The 13,721-nt window shown below is 41.4% G+C and overlaps 2 protein-coding genes across 2 annotated transcripts; one reads left to right on the top strand and one right to left on the bottom strand.

Annotated features, from left to right (window-relative positions):
- The first annotated feature begins 215 nt into the window (after nt 1–215).
- LOC135637237 (homeobox-leucine zipper protein HAT4-like) lies at nt 216–1,797 on the top strand. Its single transcript, XM_065149814.1, has 4 exons — nt 216–568; nt 692–1,014; nt 1,109–1,188; nt 1,263–1,797. The coding sequence occupies exons 1-4, from the start codon at nt 394–396 to the stop codon at nt 1,555–1,557; spliced, it is 873 nt and encodes a 290-aa protein (XP_065005886.1). The 5' UTR covers nt 216–393; the 3' UTR covers nt 1,558–1,797.
- A 3,711-nt stretch (nt 1,798–5,508) lies between these two features.
- On the bottom strand, nt 5,509–12,514 carry LOC135637236 (oligopeptide transporter 4-like). The gene is made up of 6 exons (XM_065149813.1): nt 11,957–12,514; nt 11,783–11,880; nt 7,060–7,623; nt 6,738–6,990; nt 6,470–6,652; nt 5,509–6,396 (listed from the first exon to the last, which is right to left on the bottom strand). Exons 1-6 carry the CDS (start codon nt 12,458–12,460, stop codon nt 5,782–5,784), a joined length of 2,217 nt encoding a protein of 738 aa, XP_065005885.1. The 5' UTR covers nt 12,461–12,514; the 3' UTR covers nt 5,509–5,781.
- Nucleotides 12,515–13,721: the final 1,207 nt, after the last annotated feature.

The following is a 13,721-nucleotide window of genomic DNA, read 5'->3' as shown; positions in this document are numbered from 1 at the left end:
GTCTGAAGCATGCATGTAGTGGGTACGCGGTGGAGCCCACGTCGCGTTTGAGCATGAAACGGAATGAAAAAGGAAGAAACATGGAAACCAACGGCAGAAAAGTCAATGGTCAAAGTAGCAGAGGCCGCCGGTTAAGGGTTTGGCAGACCGAGCCACGGGTTTCTCGCGGAGGAGAGAGAGAGAGAGATTGGTAGTAATTATAACGAGACACAAACTATTCAATGCCCTCCTCCCCGAAGAGTTCCTCCGTTTCCCAACTCCCCTGCTTCCGTTCTTTTGGCGTCCATCTTTGTTCGGACTGCTCTGTGAATCTTTACAGCCTGCTAAGAAGGTGAGAGAGAGTAGGAAAGCCAGTGAAAGAAAGGAAGGAAGTAAGAGGGGGAGTGGTCTAAGATGATGATGATGGGAAAGGATGATTTAGGGCTGAGCCTCAGCTTGACCTCCTCCAACCTGAATCTTCAGCTCAACCTTATGCCTCCTTCGTCGTCTCCTGCTTCCGGTCCCAGCACATCACCGTCTTTTTATTGCCATCAGAAGGGCCGATGGAGTGATCTCGTTGTCCACTCAGGTATCGAGTTAGATCTACTTAAGATTCGATCCAAAGCTTCTTCTTTCAGTACAAATCTTAAGAAAAATGATTGCAAAAGCATGTGTTTCTTATCGAATATGTTGTGTACGTACGTTTGGGTAGCAGAGAACGGACCAGTCTTGGACGTGGGCGGGGCAGCAGCGGAGTCACGACCGGGGCCCCTGCTCCGAGGAGTCGACGTGAATTGGACGCCGCCGGGCGGCGAGGAGAGGAACAGTGGGGAGGACGCGGGGGCGTCGTCCCCTAACAGCACGCTCTCCAGCGTGAGCGGCAAGCGGGCGGAGCAGGACCTTCAAGGACCAGCAAGCTCGCGCGGGGTCAGCGACGAGGAAGACGCCGAGGGCTCCCGCAAGAAGCTCCGCCTCTCCAAGGACCAGTCCGCCATTCTCGAAGAGAGCTTCAAAGCACACAACACCCTCAACCCCGTAAGCCTCTAGTTGTACGACGTTAGTCGGACATTAGCGGAGCCCGTGTTGGTGTGACAACAGTTCATGAAGTGTCCTTGTTTCTTTGTGACAGAAGCAAAAGCTGGCGTTGGCCAAGCAGCTAAACCTGAGGCCGAGACAAGTGGAGGTGTGGTTCCAAAACCGAAGAGCAAGGTATCATTATGCCTCATTCGTGCCATTGTTTTGGTGACACGATGCTCATGTTGTTACCACTTGGTTGGTTCCAGAACAAAGCTGAAGCAAACAGAAACGGACCGCGAGCTCCTCAAAAGGTGCTGCGACACCCTCACAGAAGAGAACAGAAGGCTGCAGAAGGAGGTGCAAGAGCTGAGAGATCTGAAGCTCTCAGGACCTCAGTGCTACATGCACACGACTCCCCCCACCACCCTCAGCTTGTGCCCTTCCTGCGAGCGCATTTCCAACTCCGCCACCACCACCGCAGTCTTCCACCGCTCCCGCCCTTTCTCGATGCCCATCCGCCGCGTTCTTAGCTCAGCCCACGCCAACCGGAGCTCAAGTTAATCAGCAATAGAACCATACCACCACGATCATGGTACCGAGATTTTAGCAAGATACGGTGGGGGAGTAAGTAGATAGTGTGAGGTACTGCTGTTGTCAGCGCATGAAGGTGATGGCTGTGGGGAAATCCTGTCAGCTTTTCTTTATGACGGGCATTAAACTCAACTCAACTCAGACTAAATTAGTGTTTTCTTCAAGTGTTTCAGTGATAAAGACCAAAGCCTTCTTTATATAAGTACGGCTGTAATGGTGTTCTTTCTTTCCTTCCTTCAACATAAGTTGCTTTCCCTCTTCATAAATCCTAGTCAAGGAGGCCGTATGACAGTGAATTGTTGCTGCTGGCTCTGTGAGTATATTACGGTGTAATCTCCACTTCATGTGACCATGGTTGATTGATGCACGCTTTACTGGCTCTTCTCGCATCTGATGTCAACCAAACAAAGGTAGGCCAGCAGGCATCAAGTCTTCATCGCCATTATCACCAATACCCACATCGTACCACCCAACACAACGTGTAATCTCCACTTCATGTAACCATGGTCGAAGCATGCTTTGCTGGCTCTTCTCGCATCTTATGTCAGCCAAACATAGGTCGGCAGCAGGCATCAAGTCTTCGTCACGTTTATCACCAATAACCACATCGTACCACCCAACACAACGTGGGGAGCAAAAGCTGGAAATCGCACAGGAATGGCTGATGTATATTAATCAACATATCACTGCTGCTCTCGTGTTTTCCTTTTTAAGATAAACTATATATCATTAAAACTTGAAGTACAAAATTGAACAGCCTGCGGATCATCGGCGGCGAACAAAAGTTGATAGTTTAGAGATCTGCCTAAAGCCGCCAGTGGCTTGCACAGTTGAGAGCTCCAGGTAAAAACGAGTAAGACTATCAAGAAGGTGCAAAATATCACAAAACATCGATCTCAAGAATCAAGAAGTAGTGGTCGATCCCTTGACAAAATTAACAAGTTGTATTAAATCGGATTTGATCCATAAACAGATAAGCAATAGAGATGCGAAGTGCAGATGCCTCAGCCATTAGGGGATTAGCAGCTTTGCAGGGGCCGCTTGCCAACCAAAGAGATGAGCCAGATGAGTCCGTGATACGGGAGCCTGTACCTACAGGAAGATCCAAAGAAATAAGTGAGTCATCCAACTCAATGCAGTAAAGAAGCCCTAGCCGAGAATCCTCTAGACTAACATCCGTCTCTTCAACAGCTCTTCACAAGAGAGTAGAAACCTTGGCTGGATGGTTGCGTTACTTAGCATTATTCCGATTGTTCCATAAGAACTAGAAACATGTAGTAATGATGGAAAGAAGCTTATTGCGAGAATACTTTTTTCAATGTAGAAGCTTCAAAGATACAATCATCTTGAATCCAAGGGGGCAGGAGCTGGAAGCGAAGGTTAAGGTTCCATTAAAGTGCTTCCCAAAAGGTATAGTAACATTCAAGTAGGATATGAGAAGAGAAGTCTGAGAACATGTAACTTATGTTGGAGATAAAACTTAGAGATAAGAAACGGTTCTAGGAAAGCTTCCACAGGAAGTTCTTTTATCTTCGGGGCAATCTTTTAGCCGCCAAATCACCTTTCAATCCTGTCAATAGTCCTCTTAGTGTAGCATCCGAATCATTAACGATTGTATTATCTATTACGGTGCAGGAATCATCCTCGGGACGATGAAAAAGATAAATAGATAGGATTTTTCTCACAAGCAAGGGACGAAAGAAAGATTCTAGGTTAATTAAGTTCCAACATGACTATAAGATTGTGGTTAGAGATGATAGTAAGGTTTCTAAAATTACACGCCTCAACAAAGGTTGGTCATTTATTAATGAGGGTATTGTTAAGCCATGGGTTGTCTCAAATATTAATATTGTAGCAACTATTAATAATTTTTCTGAAACCGTCCTTGATATTGGCAGTGAGCTTAAGGATAGACTTTGTATATGATAGTTTTAAAGAACATTGATTTAAGAGGGATTATATTAGGATTAAGCTAAATGAGGATAAGTAGGATTAGATTTAATTGAGGCACCCAAATCTAAATCAATTATAAGGTTTGGATTGGAGTCTAATAAGGATGGAGCCACATCCATATGATTAGGGCCTAAGAGTTAGGTGCAAATTGGGCTGAGGGGGAAAATATACGACGTTACCTGATTGATCGTTTCTATACTTTGACTTATAGCTCATAGGTTTGGTCATCTTCAACCTTTAGTTGGAGGTTGGCTACCCTAGGTATAGAGATGGAAGCTCCGAGAATAGTCTTGGAATTTTTCTGATAAGAGGTTAGGAATAGAGGAGTAGTGATTGATTCAGTTACCCACTCTATCGCATTTGAAGCAAATGTTCGATAGGTTTTTAAAAGTTATTGATTGAAAGAATTGTGTAGCATATTCTTTGATCCAAAGACATTAGAGAAGAGGGTCAGATAGGTTAAGGAGAATGAAGACCCCAACAAACTTATCACAAGTGCAAGAGAGTGTAATTTCATTAATTTTTAAAAACTAATTGATTTTGAAGGTGATATAGCAGAAGATGTTAGGCTATAACATTTCAAAGGGAAGTTTTAGGAATTGACTTCAGATAAAAGTTTTTTTTCATTTTTTCAAGGAATGATTGGAAATTTGGTTTCCAAAGGATTAGAGAGAGAGCTTGTCTCATTATAAACCAGGGGTTACTAAGGATGATATGAAGTATTATCATTTTAGAGTTGAAAAGAGAGGAAGGTTCCGAGAAAAGAGAAGGAGTTTTGCTAAAAAACCTATAATACAAGACATTTCTTGGTCCTTTCGGGCAAGGGAGAGATTACCAGGGTCGAGCTCAATGCTTAGAGATGACTTTGCATAGATCATGTATAACTTTACCTCCAGAGAGGAGTCTGAACACCAAGCTCCAACACCATGAGTCCCTCGGAATAGTTCAACCCATGAAACAATAGTAGAGATTTTCACCGAGGGAGAAGGCATGGGCCTAGAAACCTGAGAAGCATAGATTTTCAGTGAATCAAAGGATGGGCTAGGGGGCATAACTATCAATAAGAGAGTATTACATTTTTTTATCATGGGAGGGGAGTATGTCATTAGTTGTTCAAGGGTTAAAATTCGTTGGTTATGAAATAAGGGGGGAAAGGGCTCCAAGAATAGAGGGGATCAAAAAAGGGCTGCCACATAAGGAGGAAGAGGGAGAAATAAGATTCTAGAGGCTTAGATTCGGCTCTATATTATTATACTATTGTTATCATATTGCTTACTCTATTTTGTTTTTAGTTTTACCTTCCTTAAAATGGTATGTGTTTAATAATCATAAAATAGAATTAGAGTCACACTTCTGAAATATATAGAATATTAAAGAGAAAATATTTGATTAAAAAATATTCAACATCAATTTAAAGTTATTTTTTAAAATAAAAATTTTACTTGAATTGTATGATTAATTTTTATTCGAATAAATTAAGTTTAAGATGAGACGTTGAGAAAATTAAACTTTACTTAACATTATCTTATAAGGAAACACCATGAAAAGGTGCCTTATAAGGTCACTTGTATATACCTCAGACTATTTCCTACAAATAGATAGAGATTCATATTAGCTGTAATTAATAATTATGTAAGAAGTTATTTTTAAATATTATTTTGTAGAATTTATGTGTCATTGAATATATTTGATTTAAAACAAAGAATAAATAAACTTGGATTTCCAGCAATTTTCGTTGATGGCAGCCATCGACAGGGATAGAGAAAGATGGCCCTTTTATTCGACATGCATACTCTGCTTGCTTGGATATGAGGAAATTAAGAGTGGGTAACATTACAACTTTGCTATTAATAAGAAAGCCATAAGCACATGCAGCTGCATAACCCATCAAATCATATTTAAACATTCGTATTTTATTTTATTGTTGAGACATTGAAGTGATTAATGCATTGTTACACAAACAAAGAATGGATCTCAAATTATGGATGCAAAGTATTTTTGCCATTTTCGACATACTAGCGAAGTAAATTGGGTTCAGCAGTCTCTACTTGGAGGATGCAAAGAGCAGCTGAAGCTGATGTGCTGCTGCACTGATGGATGGATAGAGAATCCATTACTAAACATCTTATGTTGAGATCTTGTTTTCGGTTCCTTCCACATCCACGTCAGGATGATCTAATGAGGCAATCCAAATCTATTATCTACCGCAAGTAGAGAAAACGGAGCGTTGCCGTAGATTCGCTAGAACTGAGGGCAGCCGTCGACTTGAACTCCCTTAGCAGTGGGACACGACGCCAGCGGGCAATGCTCCCCTTCAGCTCCCCACCAGGTGATGCTCTTGTTCTCCATGCTCAGCGCAAAGTAGAGCAGCACCCCCATGAACGCAACGCCTGCGTCCAGCGCAGCCGACAGGATGTAGTTGTACCTCTCCCACCACTTCTTCCGGTACCGGAAGACGAAGAAGTTGAACGCCGTCCCCACCGCAATCCAAGCACTGAAGTTGAGCGGGGTGGCCGGAGGCATCATCCCGGTGGCCCCCAGCAGGACCGGCAGGTTTATGAGGGGGATCCATGACTGCCTCGGGAAGGCCTTGTGGAACAGCCACACGATGATCGGGCCCAGAGCTCCGACCAGGAAGAACCAGTTGAGCGATCCGTAGTTGCCTTTGGGCCCGAAGATGCGCCTCGGTCCGACCAAACCCCAGATCACCGACGCGTCGAAGAAGACGCGATCCGACGGGCATGTCCAGGGGCTGTTCGGAGGTAGAAGACCGGGATGGCATATGTTCTCGATGGATCCCAGCAGCCACCATGCTACACCGAGGTTGATCGTTCCCGCGATGATGGTGCCGATGAACTGTTCGACATTATTCCCACAAAAGGCGTCACATCATGTCTTACGCGGTAGTAAAGCGGTAAGATCGAAGTACCTGAACGAGGAACATAGATTTGGGCGGGATCTTCATGTAATGTCCGAGCTTGAAGTCAGCGAGGAAGGACACCGCTTGGGCCATGCTCATATAGCCGTATACCTTGAAGCAGACATTGGAGATGGGCTTCCCAGGTTGTATCAAACCCATGATGTACTCTGTTATGATGTTTAGGCCTGGAGTCTTCGTCGTCCAAGAAATAGAGAAGACCGTAAGCGATTGTAGCATAACACTACCTGTGATCTTGCAGGAAGGGTCATGCACGTACCTGGTTTGTTGTCGCGGTGATGATGCTTATTGGGAGGGTGAAGACGAAGGCCATCCCACAGGCGAAGATGAGCCCCCACCATGGGAGGTGAACTTGGTCATTCAACACGATGCAGAGGATGAGGGAGACCGTAAACGTCACTGCAAGGAGTAGGTAAAACCACCATTCCGGTATATTCTCGTACTTCTTCATCAGCCTCGTGTGGATGTCAGGCTTTCCTTTATATGACGCACGAAACCTCTCGTAGATCTCCCTGCATCGACAGTGGAAACGCTGGACACCAATCGAGATGGAGGAATCGTACAGAGCGAGAGAGGGTTACCTTCCGTAGAAAAAGCAAACGTGCGTGAGCGTGGCAGTGATTGCAGAGAAGCCAAAGCCATAACTGAGGGCGAAGAACATGCTGAGATTGATCCTCCCCTGCTGCTCATACGCCGCCATATTGATCTCGAACTGATTGTTGACGATAGCGGTGATGTTGTAAGGCTGGCCGGCAGCCGTGAACAGATCGGAGGAGAAGATGGGGAAGGTCTTGGCGTTGTACAAGTTGAAGCCCCAGTAAGCGAGCGGGATGGCGACGTACATGAGCAGAGCGTAGCCGATGAGGACGTTGACGATGGCGAAGAAGGGACAGATGAGGGGGCTGAAGAGGAAGGAGGCGACGGCAGCCCAGTCGAGGGTGAAGGCGCCGACGCCGAGTCCCTGGAGCCCGGACCCGATCTGCTGAGCGGTGACGGACTTGGAGAACACCCAGCAGACCCAGGAGATGTTGGTGATGGTTGGGAAGAAGTAGCCGGGGACTGTGTACCATGTGAAGCTGCAGATGAGTGCGATGACGAAGAACTTGGCTCTCGACATCCGACGATCTTCCTTCTCATGCAACGCCCTGAAGCATTCAGACTTATAATTATGATTTCTACCTCAGAATATGAATTAGAGAAGACAAAGCTTTGACAGTCTTAACTACACAATACACTATATTGTCAGTGTATTCGTTTGACTGCAGCTGTTACGATCAAACAGTTGAACGGCTTCATGCAGATTCAATACTGGAAACATATAGTGACGAACTTATTATGAATGCAGTAATTTTTTTCATATATTTATATAGATTTTGTGGAAGAAATTTTCAATAAAACATTTAAATTATGTAATCAAATTATTTAAATCTGTGATTGATTCTAAAATTATAGATTGATTAAGGATGTAAGGATTATAGAGTTATCATTTCATATTAATCTCTATCATGATCTTCTATTATGCATATTATGCATCTGTAAGATTAAATTTTTTTAAGAATATCAATCTTGGATCGAAGTAATTGAAATATGTAAGAAGCTATGTGAGAGAGTTTGTTCGTTGGTCAAAAGTATAGACGTGAGAAACATATAGTCGATATCTAACAATTTAGTCTCTAACAATATAAAAGTTGAAGACAATGTATTTCATGCGTAAGTGGAATACCGAATTAACGTATATGTTGATGATTCCAATATCATCACATTATATTATAGGAGTGGATTGGACGGTGATGTCAAGTTGGTATAGTAGATTAGTGACCAAGTTGAGTTCTACAACATGGTGGTAATGACTCGATATTCAGCCTCAATGGTCGATCTTATTATTGTATTATGTTTCTTAGAACTCTAACTAATTAGATTTGCTTCAAGGAAGATAAAATAGATTAACATAAATGTTCTATTAACAATGTTGCTTGCCCAATTAGCATTGGTGAAGACATATAGATGAAGTGATAAATATTTATGAATCATAGTTCTTTTAAGATATCACATGACACATTTTAGTGCAAACCAATATCTAAGTCGATCCATGAATTATGATAATTTATTGACCACAAATGAGATGCTTAGAGGTATGAGATACATATTATAATAAACCAAGTACTTGTCGATACCGTGTGAGATATGTAGCAAAGCTACCATCATATAATTTGAGTAATTTAACCATGGAAAATAGGGTGACAACTTCTTTGGCATTCTATATATTTGTATTTGATAATAAATATTAAATGTACTTCTTTTAAGATAGGAAGGTCCAGAATGTTGCTATCACTCCCAAAAAAATAGCTTAGAGTTCCTAAATCAAAAATTGATCTATTAATTGTTTAATAAATTGCTTGATCTCTATGGGACTATTGCTTATAATAATAATATCATCTACATAAAGAAGTAGATATATGGTACTTCTTTTTTGTTATCATAGAAACAAAAATGTGTTAGACTTAGAGTCGACAAAGTCGACTAATATAAAAAATGAGTCAAGTTTGGTATACGAGACTCTTGGAGCTTAGCAAAGTCTATAAATATTTTTTCATTGTTTATAAACATAGCTTGGATATTGAGGATGGATGAAACTAAGAGATTGCTACATAAAGACATATTCGGTTAAGGTCCCTTATAAGCATGCATTATTAATATACAATTAACATATATATATCATCTGATAGTCAAACTCAGGCTAAGTCGGATTGTCATCGATTTAACAACTGGATTGAATGTTTCCAAGAAATCAATACATATATTATATCTAGCAATAGATCAATATGAGTTCTACTTAATTTGAAAGATCCATTTACATCCGATAATATTTTATATGGTGGGATAGTACAAGGGTACATGTAGCATTATGGAGTACGACATTATATTTTCACATATGACTTTGTGCCAATGTGAAGAATTTTAGGCTTGGATGATGATTATGGATTTAGTATGCTCAAGTAGGGAGCTTGTGGTATCATGAAGGTCAAGGATTTGATGTGGTTTGAAGATATTATTTTAGATAATGTTTTCATATAATTTTAAAGCTTGATGGTATTGTTGGTTTGTATTGGAGGTATGAGAGTCAGTGGAAAATCATTGACATGTACTTGGTCGATGCACTTCGATGTCACTTAGCTAAGGAGAAGATAAAGATATCATTTGTGGTATCGCTTCATCAGGCATTACAAAGTGAGATGGAGAAGTAGGGGGTGAGATGCTATTAAGCTGAAGCAATGAGAGAGTATAGGTTTAGAAGAGAACTATAGGTTGATACGATGAGAGGTGCAATTGAGGAGGTTTAAGGTATACTATGAACCTAGTGACATAATCCAGAAGCATCTTATTCGATTCTTTATCGAAGTCCTTGTTGCTTTGATTATTTTTCCTTTAGATTTTTAACTAAACTGAGATGTGATAGTTGGTCTCATCATCATCTCTTCTTGGTTTAGCTATGTTTCATGATCAATCAACTTGTCATACAATTCTTCAAATTATATTGGTGAGTCATGTACCCAAATTATTATTGTTATTTCCTTATTTTTTTTCTTAAGCCATTCAGAATATGAATAATGACTTGTTTATCATTTAGGGGATAACCTATTAAAGTTAAGTTATCTATAATAATTTTTAGATTTTATATATAGTCAGTAATAGTATTTCACTTTAATATTATTTTCATTAAAGTTAATAAAAAACTTAGTATACGAGTGCGAGAGCAATTAGTGAGAGTAGTTTATAATTTTAAACATACTTCTATGATAGTAATATACGAAGAGATTAGTGGTAGGAACTAACGATTAAGACTCGAATTACTTATAAAATAAGATGATCTTATCATAATCATAACTTATGATCAAAATTTAGCATTGGGACATTCTCCTAGCATTTTGATTGTTTCTAATGAGCAACAAAATGTAATCTAATAGATCATGTCCAAAGAGTAGATTAATGAATTATGCTCGCTAAGATGCATAATTATCATCTTTCGATAGTTTTAAATAGATTAAAATTAATTATTGATGAATATAAATCTTATTGATTAAGATAAATTATTGTATTATGAGGTCAACAATAATTGAAACGTTAATATAGATGAGGAGGAAGACATGATGTCGATTGGTTCGAGAAGATGTCGATTGGTTCGAGAAGAGGACATGATGTCGATTGGTTCGAGAAGAGGACATGATGTCGATTGACATGAAAAGAATAAGAGGACTTGTTCCAGTTCTAGATTGCCTATTAAGTGTAGCTGAAAAATGAGTTTGGAATAATAGCTAGAGGAGTCGACGACTTTGATTGTAGACGTGCATTACGAGCAGGTCGACTGCTGTAAGGAGAGGCGTTGGCAATGCCACCGAGAAGCCTAACGGAGGAGAGCCCACGTGCCAGTGGCGGAGGCAGCGATGCAGCCATGTTCGATAAGCAACAGCACTGGGAAGATTTGATCGCCGATCAAAGGAACTAAGGGAGGACTCGAACTAAAGAAGCAGAGGCCTTCGTCGGTGATGACAGAGCCTCTGCCACGCGCCTGTTTGATAGAGCCCCATGGTGGATGTTAGAGGAGGAGATGCAGGAGGCGTTGGTGAGGAGGAGAGTATGTAGTTGCTACAGAGACGTGAAAGAGGTGTTATTGATGCTATAGATCAGTGAGGAAGCAACGTTGCTGTTGCCACAGCGTTGACAATAAATCAGTGATATGTCCTAGTGCAGATCGACGATGAGAACCAATAGGGAAGGGGTCGGGGATGCACCAGTTAAGAAGAGGTATTAGTGATGAGGAGACGGTGAAGTTGCTATAGCAACGAGGAAGACGTGTTGCTGCAGCGGCGAAAGCAGATCAGGGAGAACTGTTCTGGTACAGATCGACGATAAGAAGTTAAAGAGGGATTTGCCGAAGCCAAATCTGCAAGTTAGACACCACGATCGTCGGAGCGAATAGGGGAGGATGGTTGCTATCTGCCTTTGATTGCAGATCAGCGAGGTCTCACCATCTGCGATATGTGAGTGATGTGAGGAGGGGATGCCAATAATAGCTCACTGTAGATGTGAAGACTCTGTCCCAAGCACATCAGAGAATAGGTAGAGGAGGAGAAGTCTGTGTCAAGACGAGAGGAGCTACGATAGCATGAAGAATTAGAAAATTTATTATGAAAAGTAATGATTTCATTCGAGAGAATTTTTTTTCAATCATGGATTTAAATTATTCGCTTAAATTTATGATTTCGCTTCACAAATTTGAATGCACGTAAGGAATATAAAAATTACCGGAACAAAGAGACCTGGACGAGCGTGCTGGGCCACCACATGTGCGCCGGCTCCACCACGTACCTCCTCATCAGCCCCGCCCACCCATACCCGAGCACCTGCGTTATCCCTCCCATCAATGGTTGGCCCATCAACATCATCTTCCTCCTTGGAACTTGCTAACAGACGATTTACCTGGGTGGTGATGATCAACAGCCAGCTAGCGATGAAGCTGATGCTCCTCCCGTAGAAGGCCTTGATGATGTTAACGATGCCGATGGCGTAGGCGGAGCCGTTCCCGAAGGCGGCGCCGGCGTTGGCGAAGATGGAGATGAGGACGTGCTCCTTCATGTTGAAGGGCCCCGGGTTGAGCGACACGGCGCCGAGGCCCGGGAGGCGGAACCGCGTCGTCGGCAGCACCCGCGCCAGGAAGTGGCCCAGCGGCAGCGACGCCACCTGGACGGTGATCTGCGTGATGATCAGCGGCTGGCTCCGGTAGCCGAAGAACTGGTTGAGGAAGGAGAGGAGGCAGCAGGACAAGAGTCCCAGCGACCACATCCGGAACGTCCACACCGGCAGCGATGGGTCGTCGCTGTTCATCACCGTCAGGCGCACCTGCTCGATCGGCGACAGCTCGTCCTCTTCCATCTCCCTCTCCACGTCCATCGCCGACGCCGCTGCACCAACACCTCCTCCCATATCCCTAAGAGAGAGGGGCTCTGGCTCTTAGAAGGGTTCATGGAATATATGGAATTACCAGCACTCGGGTGGAAGTCGTCAGGCTGCTGACTTATCTTCTCGATTTAAACAGCAAAGACAGCTGGCGAATCGTATATAAGATTCTGTTTATTTGTGTGCAGGAGGGATTCGGCCGAATCTAACGGGCAAAGCAGAATAATTACTCCCAACTTTTCTCATGATAAAGGAAAAATCCGATACAGTCAAATACAAGTGTTGTTTAAGTCAGACATCAATGGAGGAAAAGAGCGGCAACGCCGTGAAATCTCTAGGTTGGCGTCACCAAATCTACAGCTCCATTGACTTCAATCAATCTATCGTCATCAGACGACTCCGTCAGATAAATTCTGCATGCCTGTAAAAAGATCAAAAAAATGAACTTAAAATATTAGACAAATAAATAAATAGAATTTTTATTAATTACAACTCCCAATGTAAGTCAACAGCAGCGGTTGAGTAGATACAAAGCCCATATCGATTCTTTTACTAATTACATTAATACTTCCTATTATTGAAATAAATAAATAAATAAACTAAATTATCCAAAAGGTTAAGAAGCAAAGTTAGTCCAAACCCATTCACATCCATTTATCTGGGTTTGATGAGTCAGGTTTGGACATGACACATATTTGATCTGTTTTATGATATATTAGATAATTATGAAATTATCCATTTACCCTTGTTATGATAACCAAAGTTTGGCTATAAATAAACCACTCCTTAATATGATATTAGTATATATAAAATAAAATTTTATCAAAAATCTAAGAAAAATAGAAACTGAGAGGAAGAAAGAAAATATAAAAATTTTCTCATTTTTACTGATTTTCTTGGTTCCATTTATTTCTCTTTGTTGAATATTGTCATATTTTTCACGATTGTATTCAAAGAAAAATCATTCTGGTTGTATTTTGGGCGACTCCTTGACGATATTTGCACAAGGCCGAGGAATATGATTAGGGCGTTGCTTGTATGCCTCCGAATTTCTCTTCTAAAATTTTTATTTTAATTTTTACATATTTAATTTATTTTTTTGTGTAATCGAAGATATCGCTTCTTATCTTGATTTGGTTTTTCAGATTTATATTATTGATCATATGTTCATCGGTGTGACTTCTAATTTCATATACAACTACTATTAGAATAAAAGTTAAATAAAAAATAAAAAGTAAAAAAAGTTATATTTAGACTTACATATAAATATAAAAATAAAAAAAATAAA

The sequence above is a fragment of the Musa acuminata genome, chromosome BXJ3-4 (genome assembly GCF_036884655.1).
Source record: "Musa acuminata AAA Group cultivar baxijiao chromosome BXJ3-4, Cavendish_Baxijiao_AAA, whole genome shotgun sequence".
Classification (NCBI taxonomy): domain Eukaryota; kingdom Viridiplantae; phylum Streptophyta; class Magnoliopsida; order Zingiberales; family Musaceae; genus Musa; species Musa acuminata.
Note: the sequence above shows the minus strand (reverse complement) of the source record. Positions and strands in the feature narration are given on the sequence as shown.